Source organism: Typopeltis vanoorti, chromosome 2, assembly GCF_054136105.1.
Source record: "Typopeltis vanoorti isolate ZY-2024b chromosome 2, IOZ_Tvanoo_1.0, whole genome shotgun sequence".
Classification (NCBI taxonomy): domain Eukaryota; kingdom Metazoa; phylum Arthropoda; class Arachnida; order Uropygi; family Thelyphonidae; genus Typopeltis; species Typopeltis vanoorti.
The window spans coordinates 117501972-117526294 of record NC_143550.1 but is presented as its reverse complement, the minus strand read 5'-3'; the positions used below and the strand labels follow the sequence as shown (position 1 = coordinate 117526294).

General features: G+C 34.7%; 1 protein-coding gene across 1 annotated transcript in view; it reads left to right on the top strand.

The window, feature by feature from the left end:
* Txl (Thioredoxin-like) overlaps nucleotides 1-24323 on the top strand; it is an 87267-nt gene that overhangs the window by 23037 nt on the left and 39907 nt on the right. Inside the window, exons 4-5 of the mRNA XM_090407751.1 lie at nucleotides 6213-6279; nucleotides 23288-23381. Coding sequence (XP_090263877.1) covers nucleotides 6213-6279; nucleotides 23288-23381 — 161 coding nt within the window. The remainder of the gene's footprint in view (nucleotides 1-6212; nucleotides 6280-23287; nucleotides 23382-24323) is intronic.

The window sequence follows — 24323 nt, the reverse complement described above, 5'->3', positions numbered from 1 at the left end:
AAAGCTGTTCAAAAGGCTCCAGTTATATGATGTAAATGGGACATTATATCAAACATAGTCTTTATTTGAGTTGTAAATTAGCAGTTAGAACTGAAGGAATTACAGGAAGATGGTTTGATGTTAAATCAGACAATTGTGTGACAAGGGTGTACATTATCTCCACTGTTATTCATCGTCTATATGGATCACATTATGAAGTAAAGTGGTATTAAACCTGATATCAAAATGGTAGATGTTAATCTCAGCTCTTTACTTTATGCAAATGATGTTATACTCCTAAATAAATCCAGGACAAGTCTGCAGGATTCCCTGACCAAATTGAATAACTGATGTAATCAATTTGGTATGAAAATCAGCATTAAAAAGACAGACAATGAAAATAGGCAGAAATATTGAAAACATCAGCTGCATCCTGAATGGAAAACCTGTAGAACAAGTAAAACATTTCAGGTATTTTGGCAATATTTAGTGAAGATGGCAAACTAATGAGATAACTACAAGAAAAGTACTTTGAGAAAAATAAAAGACTTATCCATATATTTGTAGACCTGGAAAAGGCATATGACAGAATACCAAGGGACCTAATCTACTGGGCCCTCAGAAGGAAGGGTGTAACAGAAAAATGAGTAAGGATTATAAAAACAATGTATGACAAAACTGAGACGGTAGTAAAAACGAGCATTGGAACAACAGAATTTTTCAACGTCAATGTGGGCTTGCATCAAGGGTCAGCATTAAGCCCATTTCTATTTGTGATTATTTTAGATGCACTCAGCAAAGGAGTAGCCAGAAATACACCATGGAATATAATATTTGCAGATAAAACTGTAGAAGAGGCCCCAAAGAGTTTTCTAGAATGGCAAAATACCTTGGAGGATGCAGGTCTAAAGATAAATACTAAAAAAACGGAAGTAAAGGTTAGTAAGAGGGAAGAACATGAAGAAATTAGTATAAATGATAGAGAAGGTGGTATCTTATCTTGAAAGAAGTTGACCATTTTTTTTAGGTACCTGGGATCAACCATAGAGAGAGAGAGAAGGTACATGTAACTTGGCAGTCAGAGAGGGCAGGTTGGACTGAATAGAAGGAAATGTCAGGAGTGATGAGCAACAAAAATACACCAAAAAAAGTAAAAGCAAGTACAGGTATCTCTTGATTAATGCAATTAATTAATCCCTCGATGTTACCATGTATATCAAAATCGTGTTAATCAAATATAATAATTAGTGGTAAAAATTACAATTCGTCCATGATCGATTACTGTATTAATAATTCGTTTTATGTGGTACTCTTTTAGGAAAGATAAAAAATGTGTGCAAAGTAAATATTTAATAAATGCTTGTACCTACATTAGTTACTGTAATTTTTTATAAAAAAAAAGTTATCAAGAGTCGGTTGAATAGTTTTATTCTTATCAGCATAAATTTTATGATAACAAGCAAAACGACTCTCTAGACTTCAGCAAACAAGCATTCTTCCATTACTTGCTGCTTAAGCGATTCTAAACTGCAAAATATTCTGTCCAGTTCTTTGATTGTTATCTCCTTTGGAACTTCATTTTCGCATTCCATTTGTTCATTGTCTTCATATGCGCATTATTGTTCAATTTCAAGAAGATCGCTGTCACTGAAATCTTTTGAATTTGAATCCAATAATTCTTTAACATCTTCTGCATCAACACCATCAAAATCATGGTCTTCACCAATTGCAACAATTTCTTCAACTAAGTTGTTCACAGGATTATGAAAGCCACATAAGGTCATCAGCGCATTCTGGCAAAAGGTTTTTACAAACAGCTTTCATGCAGCTAGAAGACATTTGGCTTCTAGCTCTGAGTCATGAATGTTTTCAATTGTGTGTTTAATGTTAAAATTTTTCCAAAATTCTTGGAGCGTAATTGCATTTTCTCCCATTGTTTTTTCTACTGACTTTGAGAATGCCTTTTTAAAAAAATAAGCTTTGAAAGTTGCAATGAGGCCCATGTCCATGGGTTGTAGCAATGATGTCGTATTTGGTGGAAAAAAATAAAACTTTCACATTCTCACACAGATCATTAAGCGAATTTGGATGACCAGGTATGTTAGCTAAAAGCAAAAGAGCTTTGAAAGCTAAGTAACTGGCTGGCTCTGAGGCTCTGGGAGCCTGGCTGTGTGGGAGGAATGATGTCATCATGCTCACGACTTTCTTTCTCTCGGCTAGGAAACACTCCTTGAGACTTGCATGTATTTGCGTAGTAAATTTAAAGGTGCATTAATTAAAACTCTTGCCGCATATATAAAGGAATTGTCACAAATTGATTAACTGCGTTAATCAAATTTCGCATTAAGCAAGGGATACCATATATATAAATCAGCCATTAGACTGGCCTTGTATGGAGCAGAGACATGGGCAACAAAGAGAACTCAGGAGGAAAGAACAGAGATGTTATTGGAAAGAACAGAGATGAGGATGCTAAAATGGATAAATGGGACATCAAGGAAAAAGCATAGGAGGAATGAAGGTATAATGAAGAAGATGGGGGTTAGAAAAATTAGTGACAAAGTGAGAGAAAGTAGATTGAGGTAGGCCAGCCAGGTGTGGAGACATCCAATTCAGAGAGTCACAACATGGAATTGAAAGGTAAGAAGAAGAGGAAGACCAAGAAAAAGATTATGAGAAAACATCAAAAGGGATATGGAAAAAGTTGGAGTGGAAAGGAGTGATGCCTAAGATAAAAATAAGTGGAAGAAAATTGTCTGAGTGGCAGACCCCATGACTGTCTGGAATTAGCTGAAATGCTGAAAAGAAGAAGATATAAGACAGTGTTCAAACCAATTTTAACTTATGGATCTGAGATCTCGGTTAGAAATATGGCTCATGATCAAAGACTGGAGACCACAGATATGAGAATCCTGAGAAAAATTAGTGGACTGAACAGATGGCATCAGTGGAAGCATCATATTAAAAAACAAGGATATTAGGGAAAAACTTGACATTGTTAGCATTCAAAAATGTGTTAGCAGAGCTAATCTCAGGTGGTGTGGACACTTGAACAGAATGGGAGAGGAAAGATTAGCTCAACAGGTGTTATTTGGCAGAAAAAAGACCAAGATGTAGGTGGATTGATACAGTAAAAAGTTCCTTTGAAGACAGAAATGTAAAATCTGATAATATTGGAATGTTGACAGATAAAAGGAAGTTAGTAATGATGTAACTTTTCATGTAGTACTACCATAAGATCCTGTACACCCCATGAGGGGGGGTATACACTATCTACCAATAATTGTCTGGACACCCCTGGTTAGCAGTTGAATACAGGTGGTATGGCAATACGACGTGAATTCAGTTACTTTGAGATAGGTGTCATCGTGGGCTGTCACATTGGTGGTATGTCAATGTGCCATTGCTGCTCAACTGAAGCATTCAAAATCAACAGTTGGCAATGTGATCAACAAATGGAGATATTCTGGCATTATTAGTGCAGGAAAACACCCAGGGTGTCTGCCGAAAATGACTGACAGGGACAGGAGGGTGTTAAAACAGGTGGCATGCAAAAACTGGCTACAATCTGCACAGACCATCCATGATGAATTCCAGAGCACCAGTAACATCATGATGAGCACTAATACCGTATGAAAAGAACTCTATTTACTGGGTTTCCACGGAAGGCAGCAGCACACAAGCCGAACATCACAACAACAAACAAGGTGACTTGTCTGGCCTGGCGCAAAGAACGTGTGAACTAGACAATTGACCAGTGGAAAACAGTAATCTAAAGTGATGAATCAAGGCTCACCTGTTTCCAGTCTGGTGGAGGCAGCCTGGTGAACACTTGTTACCACAGTATGTTGTACCCATAGTAAAGTTTGGTGATGGAGGAGTAATGGTGTGAGATACATTCAGCTAGTATGGAGTGGGACCACTGGCCATTGTCTGTGGTTCCATGAAGGCAACTTAGTACCTTGATATTCTGGATAATCAGCAGGTGCTGCCCACACTGTGGAGATTTTATGGAACAGACCTATGTTACTATCAAGACAATGAATGCCACAAAGCTGTAGCTATTATGGAATGGTATGAAGAGGCGGGTGTTAAATGACTGTTATTTATTTTTGTTTTATTTCTTTCTTAATCTTGTTAAAGTTATTTTTATTAGTATAAAATTTTTGCCTTAGTATCTTTAGTATGACTTTCAAATTAAATAACAGAAACTGGTACATTCAACAATTATGCACGAACTGCATGTACATAATGTGGAGCATCATGGTCTAATATATCAAGGTTCTAGTAAAAATAACTTTAACAAGATTAATAAATAAATAAATATATCTATAGATAGATAATTAAATTTAAGTTAGTTCATAAATTGCAGAATTATTTCTCATAAGAGGGATAATTTAAGTCCATCGTTTCTGTTTTAGATTTAGTCAATACAGCACAGTCTCATAACTCTGTATAAACATTCCAAGAGATTATTACTTTTATGGAGAACCTTAATTTTCTTCCAAAGAACTCAATGTCTGGTGTTGATAGCATGCTCTGCAATTACCAATTTGCTATGGCTTATGGAACTTAGTTTAAATGTTGATCATGACGCATGTCTACAGATCTATCTGTTTAGCCAAAATATGATAAACCACACTGGCAAAGAATTTGATACAACCCTTGGTTGGTCTAAAGGCATTTATCTTTAGCTGAGCCTAGAAAAGTAGATATCTTGTTGATAGGATGGAAGGACACCTGTAAGCCAATGAATCTAAGTAGTTTGGCTATACATTTTGAGATGCTTTTAGTGTAGGGAATGGAGACATGATGGACCGTCTCTGTATTACTATTTCAATGAGAGACAGATGACAATGAAACTATAATTATCTTGTCGACTTATGATTCAGTAAAACCATTACTAAGGAAGGTGGACTTGATGTGATTTATTTCTTAGGAGAGCAGCAATTCAGTGAAGCAAAGTGAGTGTGCTCAACATATTAAAGTTTTAACCACCTTACTGGCCATTAAAGATCAAATACTCATCCTCAAAAGCTTTGTATCCATCATAAATTTCAATGTAATATCAATGGTATTACAATTTTAATATGCACTTTGCATCCATGGAAATGTGGACGTATATATACGGCCTGGATGGTAGTGTGGTTAATGGTGCCAAATTTTTGACAATTATGATAGTTTGAAAGAGGAAGAATGTAAAGCCCGGTATGTCTTTTATTTCTGAATACTGAGAAGTGAAGGCTACTTTCTGGTTGATGAAGTAATACAGGATTATAATAATAGTATTTATTTTATTTTTACATCTTGTTAAAGTTATTTTTACTAGAACCTTAATATAATTAGACCATGATGCTCTATATAATTTATGTGCAGTTCATGCATCATTCTTGAATATAGTAGTTTCTGTTCTTGTTTAAGTTGGAAGTCATACTGAAGATGTTCTTGATACTAGGGAATTTTATTTTAATAAAAATATATGTGGAAGGTAAATCTGTTTTTATGTTATTTATTAATTATCATGTCTTATGTTCCTATACGTCATGTTATTAATATATTCTTGGAAATTGTTTCCAGTAATATATGTTAATCATAACTTGAGGAATATGTGTTAACATTGTAACATAATATTTGTAGAGTATATTGATTATCAGTGCAAAAAAAAAAAACTTAATGCATAATGGATATAATATTTAATTGATACTGGATTGTAGAAATCACTAGCTAGTCATTGGTCCTCAACCATGATTTTAATTATTGGTAAATGTCTTATTGATGAACAGTAATATTCATCTTTTCTTCATGAAAAATAATAAATCATGAAAAGATGCTTATTAACCAGCTCATATTTCATTGCAGGGGACCAAATTAGAACCTTTAGGTCAGGTCCATTACAATTTAAATTGTTTTTTGTACAACTTGAATTACCACTCCTGCATTGTAACAAATAGTTCTTCTCAGAAGATTGTTTTGAAATCTGGTGAAATATAAGCCTTTTTTTTTAAAAAAAATATTTTTAATGATTTATTATTTTTTTGTCTTATAATATGGGGAAAAAGATATAATGTCCACCTAAGCCTATCTGTACTAATATAATAGTTAATCAGGTAGCTGTTAATGTTATATTGGCGATGTTGGTAACCATTGCCACAAAAAAGTGAAGAACTGCTGGTGTAAATAATATTTCTATATTTTGATAAATAACAAATGTTGACATTTAGTTTGTTTTACAGTTAATTATCTCTCTTGGATTTAATCAACCTGTTAAGCTACACTCCTTGAAGGTAGAAGCACCACAAGGTAATGTTTATAAAATATTAATTATTGTATGCACATACACAAATGTAACAAATTATCTGTATTCTTGTATTTAATTCTTAGCAAGCAAGTTCACTATGATGGTTTTTGCTCTGATAGGTGACATACTACAGCATGCATAATTTATTAATATGAAATTAGAAAATGCATTAAAAGCACTTTTAAAGTTGTTAATATTTTATCATTAATCTTATCAGATGATTGCTGAATTCAGAATATACCATATTGAATTAAATATTGGGACATACCTGTTATACAGGGTGTCTCCCAAAATTCACGCAAGAAGTAATTTTGATAGAAAACACAGGTTTTTAATTAAAAATTGTAATTTCTTATTGATTCATAAAGTATACGGTTTAGGATTATGCATGGAATAGCATATCGGGTAAATGGCCTCCACGGCTTTGCTGGCACATATGCACTCTTTTGTCGAAATTTTCCATGACTGTTTTGCTTAAATGTGGCTGAATTTCGTTGATACAGCGCTCAATTTCCTCCTTCAAGGCGTGGGTGGTCATGGGCTTGTTGGCATAAACCTTAGACTTCAAAAAACCCCAAAGAAAAAAGTCCAACGGCATTAAGTCACATGATCTGGGCGGCCAATTCTGATCATCAAAACGGGAAATTACACGACCAGGAAATGACTCGTGCAGTAATTGAATTGTTTCTCGGGCTGTATGGCATGCGGCACCGTCTTGTTGAAACCACATGCATATCTTGCAATTTAGGCACAAAAAACTGGATTGTCATGTCGCGATAGCAAGCACCATTACTGTTATTGCCTTACCAGCGGCATTTTCGAAGAAGAATGGATTGATGATGCCTCCAGCCCAAAATCTGCACCAAACAGTGACACGTTGTGGATGCATTTGTTTCTCAACAATCACTCGTGGATTTTCTGAACCCCAAATGCGACAATTTTGTTGATTAACGAAGCCATCAAGATGAAAATGAGCCTCATCGCTGAAGATGATTTTGTTCGGAAAATAAGCATCCACTTGTTGTTGTTCCATAATCCACTCAATGAACTCTCTTCGCTGTGTGTGGTCAGTAGGCTTCAGTTCTTGATTCAATTGAACTTTGTAAGCATAAAGATGCAAATCTTTCCTGAGAATACACTGTAGAGAGCTTCTCGAAATGCCCAATTCAAGACCACAGTGCTGAATTGATGTTCCTGGACTCTCAGCAACACTCTCACAAACTGCTTCGATGTTTTCTGTTGAACGACTTGTTGAAGGACGGCCAGAGTGTATAAGATTACTAATTGATCCAGTTTCCTTGAATTTTTTAATTAATCTTTTCACAGTTGATGAAGTTAAATCACTATTCTGACCATATTTTGTACGAAAATTGCGAACTGTAGCTGCCAAACCTTCATTATTTTTAAAATATTGCTCAACAATGAAAATGCGTTGTTCTTTCGTGTAGCGCTCCATTTTTAATAACCCTGAGCTGTCAGCTGTCATGCTGTCTTTTTTTTCTCGTTGTCAACACTTTACCACACAAATGGCGCTAAATTTAAATCTTGCGTGAATTTTGGGACACCCTGTAGAATGAAACATATCCATATGGATATGTATATTCCATTTGTCACCTTTTTATGACTCCCACTTATGAATTAGTACATTTGTGCCTTGTAGTACATTAGTACTGTGGTGGATGGATTAAGAATTTTTTTTTCTACTTCATTAATTTTACTTATTTTTATGTATTTTTTAAAAATTTTATTTAGTGTGACTTATTGGCTATATGGAGCCATCTGATTTCTATAGTCAGCTACACATGCATAAACTGTCAGTGGCACACAGATAGCTTTGACTTTGAAAGTGGTGTTATCATATCAATGTTGAATTGGATTTAAACAATATTGATGCTAACACAGATTGATAAGAAAATAACTATTTATTAACTTAAAAGCTAATATTTTGCTGGTATTACATCCAGCATTTTCAGAGCACAAAAAACAGTTTGTTACAAATGCGAGACAACCACAATTCGGTGTAACAGTGGAGCTAGTATAAGTAATTGCAGCGTGCAACATGAGACTAAAGTCCTAATATGGCGGCATCTAAGTTATATATATTTAAAAAAAAAAAAAATTAGTCCAAAGTTTTGAAAACTATAGTAGTGCAAATAGTAGTCCAAAGTTTTGAAAAAAAAAAAAAATAAATAAATATTAATTTAGTCTTAGGATGACTGTCTCCCAAATCTTTGGTAAATTTATAAAGCCATACTTGTTAAGGTTTGGAGTATGTTTTAAGGCTTCTGTTGAGTCCAGGAACAACCTCTCTGACTTGTAGAAGCTTCTCTGCAGTACTTTGTTTTTTTTCCAATTGATCCTGTGTGCTGGGGTATCTAAAACATGGTCTGCCAGACCCGACTTGCCATAGCGAAAGTGCCGGATATATTTTTTGTGTTCACTGAGGCAGATGTCCACAGTTCTTCCTGTCTGGCCGTAGTAGGCTCGGTGACAAGAACAGGGCACTTCATAGACTCCTGGATGTGATAAAGGAGTGAATCTGGCCTTAGGTGAACGGATGAGAGTTGCCAATTTCACATAAGGTTTATATATGGTGAGCAGTTGGTGTTTGCTAAGCATCCTAGATATCTTTTCAGATGTGCCTTTAATGTACAAGATGATGATAGTTTTGTTGTAGTCTTCTGTAGTAGATAGTTGGGGGGGGAGATTTCTGGGTAGCATTTAGTATTTTATCTATCTTATGGGGATTATAGCCATTGGTTAGGAAGGTGTGGCGCAGGTGAGAAAGTTCAGCAGTGAGAGCAATGTCATTGGAACAGATTGTTCTAGCTCTATGGGTTAGTGTTTTTAAGATACCATATTGTTGAGAAGGGTGATGGTGTGATTGTTTGTGTAAATATCTCCCTGTATGTGTGGGTTTTCTATAAACGAAAAATGATAAAGAATCTTCTGGAAGACGTGTGATTAGTGTGTCCAGGAAGGGCAGGCAGTCATTGGCTTCTAGTTCCATTGTAAAGTGGATTTTAGAATGCTGGCTATTTAGATGCACTAAAAAGAAACAGTCGAAAAACTCAAACCCTTTCATGTTAAAACACCCAGAATATATGGAGCTCCAAAAATCCACAAACAAGGTACACCTTTACACCCTATTGTAGATAGTATAAACAGTCCTACATATAAACTAGCTAAACATTTAGCCAAACTACTAGCCACTTGCACAAACCAATTCTCTCTCTTTTGTTAAAAATTCTACCCACCTAAAAAGTATTTCAGAAACCCGCACCAGGAGTCTATAAAGTGCCCTGTTCTTGTCATTGAGCTCACTACGGACAGACAGGAAGAACTGTGGACATCTGCCTCAGTGAACACAAAAAATATATCCGGCACTTTTGCTATGGCAGTGCGAATTTTTTTTTTCAATTGATCCTGTACAGAAGCTTCTATAAGTCAGAGAGGTTGTTCCTGGAATCAACAGAAGCCTTAAAACATACTCCAAACCTTAACAAATATGGCTGTATAAATCTACCAAAGATTTGGGAGACAATCATCCTAAGACTAAATTAATATTTATTTTATTTATTTTTTTCTTCAAAACTTTGGAATAATGTTTTTTTTTTAATATATATAACTTAGATGGCGCCATATTAGCACTTTAGTCTTGTGTTTCACGCTGCAATTACTTATACTAGCCCCACTGTTACACCGAATTTTGGTTGTCTTGCATTTGTAACAAACTGATTTGTGTGCTCTGAAGATGCTGGATATAATACCAGCAAAATATTAATATATTAACTATATATTAACTTTTAAGTTAATATATAGTTATTTTCTTATCAATCTGTGTTCGCATCAATACTGTTTAAATCCAATTCAACATGCTTATCATACCAATGGTTTATCCATTTGTGATGTAATTGATTGCATGAATCAAGGAACAGATCAAATGAACCCTGAGAAAATTAAGTGTGATATTGAAATCTTGCAATTCACTGTGGAAGTAATCAACCAGAAATCTTATTGGCAGGGGGGGACCACATTGCTGCACATATGCCAGACATCAGCCATGGCAATCAAGAGTACAGATTATAATGTTGGAAAGAGCATTGGGTCTGTGATATGGAGTGATGAATTATGCTACACCCGTTTTTTCTGATTGGATAGGCAAGTGGTGGATGTTTGAGTGAAGAACACCATATCGATATTCATCATCCCAACTGTGAAATTTGTTGGCAGAGATGTAAGGTCTAGAGCAGGGAGTCGCAAACTGCCTCCCCCACTCTGAATGGAAACACTGAATGAAAGTTACTTGTTACGCAGCAGCCATTTTAAGCCACTTGATACAATGTCAATAGTTTACAGGTTACCATTGTAATATGATAGTGTATTAATAAAAAGTTACCTCGATAATTTATATTTTTTTGCTCATAATAATGTCGAAATTTAAAGTTTAAAGAAGAAAAATAGATCAAGAAGGCAGAACTTTTCAAGAAAAATTGGAGAAGGCATATTTCTTTGTGGAAGTAAAAAATATTCCAACATGTTTGATATGATGACAAACTTAAAGATTTAAAAAACGAACTGAAGTTTCAACTGAGGATATTTTCGAATGTTATCACAACAAGTGATGCTGCTGTTAAATGTAGTTATGTCATAAGTGAAAAAATTGCTCCGGCTTTGAAACCTTTTACTGATGGAGAATTTATTAAAAATTGCATTTTAAGTGCAGTCAAAATCATATGCCCGAAAAAAAAACAAGCATTTCAAAGTATAAGTCCATCAGGAAATACAGTTGCGGAGCATGTTGGAGATATAGCAGAGAACTTCCAAGATATATTGCGTGAAAAAATAAAGAGTTTCGTAGCGTTTTCCATTGCAGTTGACGAATGTACAGACATTATTAATACTTCCCAGTTAGCAATATTTATTTGTGTTATTGATGACAATATGAATGTGACTGAAGAACTATTGGATATAGTGCCAATGACAGGAAATGACTTATATTTGTGTATTGAGAAAAGTCTTGAAAATGCTCACGTGAACTGGTCAAAATTAGTAAGTGTGACTACAGATGGGGCTCCTGCTATGGTTGATATTAACGTCGGACTTGTTACAAAACTCCAAATGAAAAAGAAAATGTTGTGCAAGGACAAACTTAAATCGTTTCATTGCATAATACACCAGGAGTCACTTTGTGCTAAAAAAAACTAAAGATGGAACACGTCATGAGTGTAATAATTAAAACAGTAAACAGGATATGCTGTCACGCCTTGAATCATTGACAATTCAATGCTTTGTTGGATGAATTGGATTCACAATACAGCAGTTTGCTATATTATACAGAGGTTAGGTGACTTAGTCGTGGCGTCATTTTAAAAAAGATTTTTTTGAACTCTTAAAAGAAACTGACATGTTTACTTCATCCAAAGGAAAATTGATTCCCCAGCTCACCGATGAAGATTGGTGCAAAGACTTGGCCTTTTTAGTTGACATAACAAGCCACTTAAACACTTTGAATACTGCTCTTCAAGGACATGAACAGTTGATATGTCATATGTATGATTCAATTAAGTCATTTCTGGCAAAACTCTCTTTGACAAACCCAGTTGACAAAGAATAATATAGCCCACTTTTCTACACTTAAATCGATTTCTCGAAATAATAATGATGCTGAAAAGTACATTCCTCAAATTGAAGATTTGAAAATTGAATTTGAAAATAGATTTTCTGATTTCAACCAGTTTCAAAATGAATTATTATTCAGTTGACCTTTTTTAATTAATATTGAAAATGTTGGCAAAGAATTATGAATGGAAGTAATTGAACTCCCGTGCAATACTGAACTAAAAAATAAATATAACGAAGTTGGCATACCAAATTTTTATAAATACCTCAGCAGTAAATATCCCAAATATAAAATTTACTGTGCAAAAATGTTGTCAATCTTTGGAAGCACGTATGTATGTTAGCAATTATTTTCGTCAATTCTTACCATATCAAACTCTTAGAGATCATAGGAATAGTTTTAGTACAGAGGAAAAGATGTCAGGTTTCATGATCAATATCAAATAAAAAAAAAGGACTCATAGATAAAAATCTTTATTTTTGTAAGTCAAAATTATGTATTTAAATAATTTTCTTAAACTATGAATAAAATGTAATTGAACTTATTTTTTAAATTTGTTATATTTTTAAAATTTAAAAATAAAAATGGTTATAAATTAAAAATTTAAATGGCGGTGTAACTGTTCACGTAAGTCGTAAAGGCCCGACAACAAAAAGGTCTTTGTTAGAGCCTTTCTTTTTTTAGTTTATGTTTTGGTTCGCAGAATAATATTGAATATGGCCTGCGTCTGATATACATCTAATTGACTGGCCCTTTGCTGCATTTGAGTTTGAGACCCCTGGTCTAGAGCTATTACATCTTTTATAGATGTAGACTTTTAATTGTTAGGCCTGAAAGGATGGCCACTAGTGTATGCAACTCTTGAATAATATAATGCATTCTACATTGTGGGTAGTTTTGAACAGAGAATCTCTTCTGTTGTCATCTGTTTCCTTCTCTTAATTCTCAGAACTCTGTGGTGTCTAGTCTTTGAGTTTTATTTATAACTCTACTCTCATATCAGTTGGTATTGTTTCATTTCTCTCTAATTCAGTATAACTTTATTCAGCTGATTCCCCATTTTTCTTATTCTACAGTCTTCTTCAAACTTGTTTGTCATTGTTTTAATTTGTGAAAAGTAAGTGTGCAGTCAACTCTTACCATATCAAACTCTTAGAGATCATAGGAATAGTTTTAGTGAATAATTTCTGTTGGACTTCCTTTAGAATTTATTGTATACCTGTGATGATTTAGTTGGCATTCTTCAGTAGTTTATCATAGTGAAAGAATTTGTTATAATGGTGCTTGTAATGAAAGTTGGCTGTAATGTATTTTGTATACAATAGATGTGCACATTGTAATAACATTCCATAATGTTATAACAATGTTTACAGGCTTTGACCTTTCTTAAGGTCTCATCAGTGGGAGCCAGACCTCAAGAAAGGTCGAAACTGGTCTGGAAGTTTCCCTTCCCATAATGCATAGCATTATACATGTCTGTAAGGATATATGTGCTTTGCATTATAGGATAATAAGGCAAGTGATGTGAAGTCATTAGCCTCTATATACGAGTTGCCCAGTCGTGAAGTTACTTCATGCACAAACTTTTTGCTTACACTTGGATAAAGGATTAAACCAAAAATATAATTTCTTGGCATCTTTAATTTATATCACTAGTTAAGTTGTTAGTATCTATTATAATTACGATCCTGTTTACTTTTCTTTTCTGTTTTCGAATTCCTTGTGTTATATTTTTAATTTTTGCTCCTGAAAAACTTCCTGCTTATCAGCATCATGTTTTATGATAGTTGCCACTAAATACATCCTTCGTTTTATAAACAACATTACTTACCAGATTTTTATTACTTACTGACTAACCTGAGTCCGTGCTTTGTTGTTTCTTATTTTGCTGCTTAATTTTCTTTTCCTCCGTATGTTCATTTAAATGCCCCTCAACTTTCTGTAATTCCTGCATCATCTCTCTGATAATTTGCTTTAATTTAGCTATTTTGGAAGTTAATTCATTTTCAATAACCTCCTTAGTGGGGCAAGCCTTCTTGTTCTCATCTTAACAAAAAATATGTTATAAAACACTAAAAACATGAAATCTACACTAATACACTATAAAACACTAATTTTCTAAGCGAAAAACACAATAAAGGCTTAGCTGAACAGCAAAGCAAAATCCTAGAAAATACTTCAGTTATGTGACTAGTAGAAGAAAGGATGAATACGGAAGACTGACTTTAGTTTCTGGAGATTGAACCTGTAACATTCATGGAGGATATATGGTAATGTTCTATGAGTAGTTTTTTTAGTGTATTTCATGTTGGAGGGTTGGGAGGAGTGATGAATAATAATAGCAAGGAGGGCACAAGATTGACGCTTCAGGAAGTAAAGTCTTCAGAATTTTAAGTAAGCTTGATGTTAATGGAGTTGTGAGACCTGTGGGATAGCTCCACTTATATTAAAGGAATATGCAAAGGAGCTAACACTACATTTCCTTGGTCATTCAACTTGCAACTGAAAGTCCCAGAAGATTGGAAGGAGGGCGGTATTGTGCCACTGCACAAGAAGCCAGGTTAGTGATATCTAACTGTAAGCTACTATTGTATATCAGGTATAGTGGTAGAGGTGTTAGAATATAAATCTGGATTAACGAGAATGGAAATATTTTGAGAAAGCATGGTTTTGTCATAGGGATGTGGTCTTGCTTTAGTAACATGGCTTTGTTCCACCCCCCTTATTAACTAGATATTCCTTTATTTGCTGAAGTGTTTGATAAACCAGTTTTGTTAAGATACAACCACTGCGCACTGCCTTCAAGCCTCACTGGAAACTGGCTAGCTTTATCTATTACTCTAAGGCAGGGGTCGGGGAACTTTTTTACCTATTACCCCAAAATATATTTATTTATGCTGATGTTACCCCCTTGATTTGAAAGGGAGAAAATCATAGATTATTTAAATTCAAAAGGTTTATTGAATCTATTTATACGGAGAATACAAATATAAATATAAAATAAATTAATATCCGGATTATGAAACAAAAGGATTTCTTTGAAAACTTTTTCACTTCAGGTTTTGGAGAAATGATGATGTTTCATTTTTGATACAATAACATCAAAATTGGGGCATTTTGATGTCAGAGCAATTTGGATACTGTCTCCGGGGTCCAATCGATTTCTCTGCTTTCTTTTCATGTTCATTAGAGTGGAAAATCCTTGTTCGCAAAGGTAGGTTGTTGCAAAAGGCAGCAACTTTTTGACTGCCGCCTCATGTGCAATTTTGAAAGCCTTTGCAGCTATTGACATCCAAAAATATGACATCTGCTTTGTTTTCAAATTCAGTACGTGCTTCATTATTGGATCGAAGTTCAAGAAATGCCTCTGCCAACCCTTGAGGCTCTTCTCGTACATCAGCAATTTCACATTTAAAGGGATCTACAGCCCAACTGACAGTATGCAAATCAAGATCTGGAAAGTAATCAGAGAACCGCTCTTTGAGTTTGGTAAGATGCCTTATAACTGTATCCTTGATGTCTTCAAAAGTAATATTTTCACAATCTTCCAAAAACAAAGCTAACTTTGAAAAGGCAGCTATCTTGTTTTGTTCTGCTTTCTGTCTCCAGTATAAAAGCTGTGATCCAAACACTGAAATCTTTTCTCTGGCTGAAATTATATTGATGTTTTTTCCTTGCAATTATTTGTTCAATGCATTCACATACTCAAAAATATCAGCTAAATATGCAAGATGTGCAACCCACGAGGAGTTTGTAACCTTATCTGCGAGAACATGCTTTTGATCAACCATAAAAATTTCAAGTTCAGTTTTGAGAGCCCACGCTCAGTTCAGAACATTTCCACGTGAGAGCCATCTCACTTCTGTATGATAAGCCTCATTCCCGGTTTTCAGCGGGAAGTCTAATCCCGTGATACTGCAGCAGTCTATGCCGCGTGGAACGTCGAGGAATGTACGTGTCCAAGCTGTGATAATGGAAGACAAAGAGATGATCGCGTTCAGACATCGACGATCAGAAAGAAAAGAACAAAAGAGTATAGATAAATAGACAGTTTATTTGATATGTGTGAGAGTCCAGAAATTAATATTGTGTAGAACTTTAATGAAAAGAGACTCAGAGATAGAAAATTAAGAGAGACTGCATGAGAAATGACTTGTTTGTTGTAGAAGATTATGAAAAGATAGACACTGTATGAATCTAAATATTGTGTGTATTTAAGAATGTTTAACCAGGATTTTATCTATAGAGTAAAAGTTGTCTGGGATTATAAAGATATAGATTAGAGTGTAAGAAATATGTTATATGTAGAGTAACTTAGGTAGATTGAATTTTGATGGGGTTTTTATATGAAAGGTATAAGAGTTATTTGAACCAAAACTGAATTATTCCTTAGCTAGAATTTGAATGGATCCTTTCTAAGTTTGTATTGTTAACAATATGTACATTGTGCTAAATAAACCTTGTTTTTTCTTTAACCAATTTGGTCTCTTTATGGAATTCGATGCACCACTTGTAAAATTAGTTACGGATCTGAGCAGGAGATTTTTTAGGACAATTTATGGTCACAATTGCATATCTCGTGTTATCTTTGTTCACTTTTTTACGAACTTCTCGATTAACATTCTAATTAATCCAATAGTCCTAAGTGGTGCAGCTTGAATAAATAAATTTTCTTAGGTCTAAACTAGAGGTTGGTAACGAAGTGTCTGCGACATAGGTTTTGGCTCGATCCTCAGCCTATTCCTTTGTGACTCAGAGATACCACATGCCTCACATAGGTCAGCCTTTAAAGAAATCAAAAGATATAAGAATTTATGAGAAAGGGGCACGATACAACACCACACAGAGAATCAAATGGAAAAAACACTGTGTTTCATTGCATTAAGTTTAGAAATGAAAGATATTGTTTAAAATCTACAACTGCCCTCAAAAATCAGCCTAATCTGAATAAATATGGATGCATTAAATTTTCCAAAATATGGGAAACATTAATTCTCAAAGATCCCATATTACAACTCGGGTGTCTGGAAGGCACCCACATAGGACACTTTACCTAGTTAGGACTTGAGTCTCATCTGCTGAGTTTTTACTTAGTTTTGTGTTGCTTTATGTGTGTGTTACAATTTTATGTTGTACACCTTGCTCTTTGACTGACACAAAAATATTATGAAGAAGTAAACATTGGTTTTTATCCTTTCCTAGTGTTGTTTTTACTTTGTAAGTCTCCAACTTGATTTCCTCTAAGCTCTTAAGCCTTAACACACAACTTTTAAGGAGTACTAGAAGGAGAAATGGTTTTAAAAAAATCATGGATACTAGTAGAGTTAGGTTATCAGAAATTCAATCAGGTAAATGTACAATATGATTTGAATTAGGTCATTGCTTATAGCAGAAACTTCTGCATTACATTCCAGCTTGGTCAGTGATGTTTGAAAAGGGGAAACCAGTTGGAGATGTGGACATTAAGATCACCTAGGAAGATGACTTCATTATTTGGATATCTGGATTGTAGATGTTTAAGCTTCATGGATAGAAATGTCAGGGTTTTTTGTAATTTGGAAAGTATAAATACATCAGGTGAATGTTGTATCTCACAAAGGTAGTACCACCCTTGTGATGAAACAGATCATGAAGTGTGTAATTTGGAGTAATTGTATGTGGACTGTGGTTGATGTAGCTGCAATTTGGGTTTCTGTCAAAAGTAGGTGGTCTGGTCTCTAAGTGATAATGGACATAATTTATGTTGGTGTTTATACCTTGGATGTTGAAGTGGATATGAAAATGAGTTTTTTTGATTGGGATTCTAGCATGTTTTCAGTCTTTTGTTTGATTTGTTTTATTTGTTGAAATTAGTTTTTAAGGGAGGTTTAATTTGATTACAGCGGTGCTATCTGTATACATTTCATTATGAATATGGTGAAAAGGATAAAGTAGAGACATGCAGTAAGAGGAGATGCTCTTCGATATGAAATCCATATAAAGAGCGACTGGTCTCCTCGTGGCATGAGGCCACTACTACAAATGGTAGGCTCAACAGTGCCTCTCATATAACACTACTTGGAACCCATTCCATTCATGATCTGGCAGAATACGGCAGTGGAATTATGTCCCAGATTATCTAATCATAGCCCACCCACATCACCAGCACCCCAGAAATACCACTTAAATCTGTCATTGCCATCAAATTCCTGAATATACCCTTTTTTGGGGGGGAGGGGGGTACAGGATATCACAAATAATACTACATGAAAAGTTACATCATTACTAACTTCCCATTGACAGTTTTCTTCCATATTAATCTGTCATCTGTTGAGACTCCAATATTATCATATCTTATATTTCTGTCTTTTAAGACACTCTTTAGTGTATCAATCCACTTAGATTTTGGTGTTTCTCTGGGTCTTTTTCCTGTCATCCTGGCAAAAGAACACTTATTTTCCTAACGTTTCCTCTCTCTCTCACTCATTCTGTTTAAGTGCTCATAACACTTGAGTAGGCTCTGCTAACAGTGTCAAGTTCTTTGCTAATATCCTCATTTTTAATAGGATACTGCCATTGATGCCATCTGTTCACTCCTCTTAATCTTTCTCAAAACTCTATCTGTGGTCTCTAGTCTTTGATCAAGCCTTTTATTTCTAATCCAGTTCTCAGATTCATAAGTTAAAATTGGTTTGCTTACTGAAACATACTATTTGATTTTTAAGACCATGGATTTAATAAACATTTATACAAATCATCTACTAGTTTCACTAGCTGTAACTATCTAACTTTGTCAAGACGAGAAAGGTTATGCTAGTATTAAATGGTCACAAATGGTTTGCTTACTGTCTTGTATACTAGTTTTGTGTTTTGATTATTTTTTTTCTCTTATTCCATTTAAATTTATTCAGTTGACTTTCCTACCATATCAGCTTTTCTAACTCTGTAGTTTATTTCCATATTTAATTTGCCATCTTCACTAAAAATTGTTCCTAAATAACAAATGTTTACTCATTCTATAGGTTGCTGTTTTCAATGTTTCTGCCTATTTTGATTGTCTGTCTTTTTTAATCCCGATTTTTATACCAAATTTATTATAGTATTTATTCAGTTTAGTCTTATTTAGAAGTATAACATCTGCATAAAGTAAAGAGCTGAGATAATTTTGATATAAGGCTTAATACCACTTCATAATGTGATCCATATAGATGATGAATAAAGGTGAAGATAATTACTTGTCTCACATCTGATTTAACATCACCCAATCTTTTTGTAGTTCCTTCAATTCTAACTGCTGAATTATACCTTAAATACAGATTTTAAGAATAGCTTGATGCAATGTCCCATTTACACCACATAACTGTAGCATTTTGAACAGTGCTTCTCTTGGCACTTTGTCTATACCTTTTCCAGATCCTTGTTATATCCCCATGATTTCTCAACTCTGTCTTAAAGTAAAAATCTGATTCCGACAACCTTCGTTTGGCCTGAATCCTTCTTCTTCTCCAAGCCTCGTTTCCACAATTTTTCTTAACTGTATATCACGAGTAATAAAATTAGTTTAATCCTTTAACCAAGTGTGAGCAAACAAAGTTTGCGCCTGAAAGTATCTTCAGGACTGGGTTAAGGTGGTACAACACCGGGGCAACTCGTTGCAAAGGTGGAGCAAGCTACCAACAATCCTATCTCAGTATCTCCTATAATGCAAAACACATCTCCTTGCAGATATGTCTAATGTTATGCATTAAGGGAAGGGCCACTACCCAGACTAGTTTCGACCTTTATTGAGGTCTCTTCAGTGGGAACCAGGCCCAAGTAGAGATACCAGGTAGAAGCATTAGCAGGTCATCTCTACCTATAGGAGTTGCCAAATGGTGTGCCACCCTTTTTTTTTTTTTTAATAAATTACTCTGGATTTAGAGAAAGATGTTGAAAGTTTATTTTTCACTTGGTTAGAGTATAATAAAATTAGTTTAATCCTTTATCCAAGTGTGAGCAAACAAAGTTTGCGCCTGAAAGTATCTTCAGGACTGGGTTATGGTGGTACAACACCAAGGCAACTCATTGCAAAGGTGGAGCAAGCTACCAACAATCCTATCTCAGTATCTCCTATAATGCAAAACACATCTCCTTGCGGATATGTCTAATGTTATGCATTAAGGGAAGGGCCACTATCCAGACTAGTTTCGACCTTGATTGAGGTCTCTTCAGTGGGAGCCAGGCCCAAGTAGAGATACCAGGCAGAAGCATTAGCAGGTCATCTCTGCCTATAGGTATATCATGTATATCAAGAATATTTGCATAAATCTTACCACTCAGAAGGGAAATTCCTCTATAATTATCACATTCAGTTTTATTTACCTTTTTATAGATGGGTACTATGATAGCTCTACTCCAGTCATCTGGAATTTGATCTTCTAACCAGGCCTATTGACTATGCAGTGTAGCCACTGTGAAACTTTTAGATTTCCTTATTTAAGCATTTCTTGGTCAAATGTCATCTATTCCAGTTGCCTTTCCACATTTCAGGTTTTTGATGGCACTTCTACTTCAAATATCGATATGTATTCCTGAATGCATTCCTGTTGAGTGTTTTCTACCACCATGCTGCCACTCCTTGTTTCATTTAGCAACCTTTCAAAGTTATTACTTCAGATCTAATGGTCACAAAAAATTTTTACTCATCCATAGTATGAATTGTGGTAAGATGTGCACATATATTTTTTTATATATTAATGTATAATATATTATCATATAATGTATTTTATTAATAAATAGTATAAAACAGATTTAACTTATGTATATTTTTATTAGTATAAAATTTCCGCCCAAATATCTCAGTATGACTTTCAGATTAACAAGAACAGAAATCAGTGTATTCATTAATGACAAGTGCGAATTGCACGTACATGATGTAGAGCATCATGGTATAATGATATTAAGGTTTTAGTAAAAATAACCATAATAGGATTTAATAATAAATTAATATATATATATTTAATTTAATTTTGGAATTTGTGAAGAACTGTTTCCCATAAGAGGGATAATTTAAGTCCATCGTTTCTATTTAGATTCGGTCAATGTAGGAAGGTTTCACAACTTTCTTTGTATAAATGTTCCAAGAGATTATTACTTTTATGGAGAAACTTAATTTTCTTCCAAAAAAAAACTATGTATATATATATATATATATATATATATAAACATCTTTAATAGAATCTAAAACAGCAGAATGAATTCAAATTATATTTTAATCCAGTGTTTTTTTCCTTCCCAACATGTTTAGGGCAACCATTATTTACTCACACCAATTTGGAACATAAAAATTTTCTGATAAAAAAAAAAAAAAAAATCTCAATTCAGTTAAATTTCTGAATTTTTTTTCAGCTGATATATATCTTTTCAGTTATGAATTTTCATCATATAAAGGCTGTTGCATAAATGGAGAATATGGGATTGGAATATAAACTCTTGGCTTGTATCAGGGGATGGTTGACAGACATATCAAAAAGAGGTATACAGTGGGTGTGAATCTGCCAGAATTAAGGTGACCAGTGGTGTACCTCAGGTTTCAATCCTTGGGCCATTATTGTTCAATCTATATATTAATGACATCGGGCAGGGTCTAACATCAGATGTGCAATTGTGTGCCGATGATGCAAAGATAGGCAGGGCAAGCAGGGATGCTCCTGATATTTAGCACTTATAAAATGATTTGAATAGGCTGGAAATTTGGACAGATGAAAATGACTGTCAGTTTAATGTTATTAAGTGTAAAGTCATGCACTTTGACATGATGAGATTTCCTGCAGCTTATTATATTAGCAGGGGTTATGCTACAAGAAACTGAGGAAGCAAAGGATCTTGGCTGTCCTGCCTGTTTTGGCCAAAAACAGGCAGGACAGTGAATATCAGAATTTCAGAACACAAGGACTACATCCGGTTTCACCAGTATAGCCACTCTGGGCTTGCAGCCCATGCTCTGGATACTCGCCACAGAATACGTTGGAAGAAAGCCACGGTAATACACCGCAGCAAGTATAAATTTGAAAGACTATATGTAGAATCGGCCTCAGCCCTAAAAAAAAAACGTGCCCAATCTCAACAAATTTGGATGCATGAGACTGCCCCAAATTTGGGAAATGTACATCATGAGAACTTCAGCCCAATGGCCAAGAATACCTAATATAACCCACTAGGGGGCACCATCAGGACCTTTAGGAATAATAGTAGTCTCCTCTTTTTGACCTCATTTGCTGTTCTAGTGCCTCCGTGCACATGTCTTAATCTTAAGTTCCCATGAAGATGGCAATGTGACGTTGCCGAAATATAGAAAGCATATATTAAAGTTTATTTTAATTTATATTCCAGTTTACGTTGTGAGTTCCTTAATAATATTGAATATGATAATTCAATAATATTTTCTTTGTAATTATTCATTACCAAGTATATGTACAATTTGCATTAAATTTCTAATAAAATACAATTTTTTACTTCCTGATTTTTCCTTTCCTCTTGTTTGATTTTAGAGATATTAAACTGCTTTCCTCTTCATTTAATTTCCAAAATCTATATCTATCTATATATATATTTATATAGTTTTTTTGATTTTGTTTTGTTTTGTGTTGAGTTGGTTCTTATGTAATCAATTTCAAAATTTTTAATATTGATTATACTTAATAAAGTATAATCATGTTAAATATAAGTATAATCAATATTAAAAATTTTGAAATTGGCTATGAAAATAATGGTGGTGGATGGTAGATGGCATTGGTGTAGATGATGCAGTTTGCTGTAATTGGTGGATTGAGTGGTGGAAATGGAGAGTTGTGGAGTAGGTGCCGTCTCTCGATGAGTCTTTGGACTCCTTGGAGGTGTCACGTAATAATATATATCATTATTATATAAGTATATTATCCGGCCTGGTTGGCCGCGTGGTTAGCATATCCGCTCCAGCCAAAAGGCTGCGGGTTCGAATCCCGCTTGGGCATGGATGTTTGTGATTGTCTGTGAAAATACTAATGGGTGTGGCCGGTGGTAGATGGTGTTGGTGTAAATGATGAAGGTAGTTGCAGTTCGTGGTAGTTGGTGGATTGAGTGGTGGAGATGGAGAGCTGTGGAGTAGGTGCCCTCCCTCGATGAGTCCTTGGACTCCCTGGAGGTGTCAGGTAATAATAATAATAATATACTGAATAAATCTGTCTTGTGTATCTTTAGAGTGACATATTGGCTTTATTCACTCAGTTGAGATTATTCTGGTCTCTGAACATTAATAATTTAATTAATGCTTGATTATTTAATATATAACCACTAGATAAATGCGGATAGTTCAATAATTAGCAGACTTATTTCAAGAAAATATAGGTAATATATAACTTTTTTTAAAGAGCATTTTTCATTTATTATAGATATGGGTCCAAAAACATTAAAGTTATTTATCAACCAACCTAGAACACTTGATTTTGATCAGGCAGATGGTATGGAACCTGTCCAAATGATTGAGTAAGTATTGACTTGAATAGTATGCTGAATGCTCAGATGATATATGCATGAGAGCTGTTCAAAGTAGTCATAAATTATTTAAAATTTATATTTTACATCATTGATATATATCCTTGAGGGGTCCAGGATACTGTGATAGCACCACATGATAAAGTTACATTATTTTTCATCCAAATTAGACTGTTATTTGCCAGCAGTCCAGTATTGTCAGATTGTGGATTTCAGTCTTCTGAAGCACTTCTAATTACATCATTCAACCTAACTGGTTCTCTTTTCCTGATATCTCAGCATTATCCACCTGTTTTTCTAACCTTTCCTCTCCCATTCTGTTTAAGTGATCATACTGCCGGCCTGGTTGGCCGAGTGGTTAGCATATCCGCTCTCCAGCCAAAAGGCTGCGGGTTCGAATCCCGCTGTGGGCGTCGATGTTTGTGATTGTCTGTGAAAGTACTAGTGGTGGTAGTCAGTGGTAGATAGCGTTGGTGTTAGGTGATGAAGGTTCGTGGAGTAGTGAAACGAAGAGTTGTAGAGTTGATGCCCTCCCTCGATGAGTCTTTGGACTCCCTGGAGGTGTGATGTAATAATAATAATACTGCTGTAAATTAGTTCATCTCAGTTCATTCATTTCTCAGCCAACAATATCAAGTTGGAGAGTGGGTATGCATCTTGTGTATCATTCAATGAATAATATATGGAAAGAGTTTTAACAGCATTCCAGAGAAACAGCCATTAAACATTTGCAATTCACCGGTTGGCAATGTGCTAAATAAATGGCAACACAGGACCCAATAATTAGCAGACTCTTTTCAACCAAGTCAGTCAATATTTTCTGCAGATATGCTGAAAATATTGGCTGACAAGAGCCATTGTTTCTTGAGACAGCTGGGTACTCATCTTACCACACTGAGAGAATCTGTGTTTGATGTAAGCAGCCACAAACAA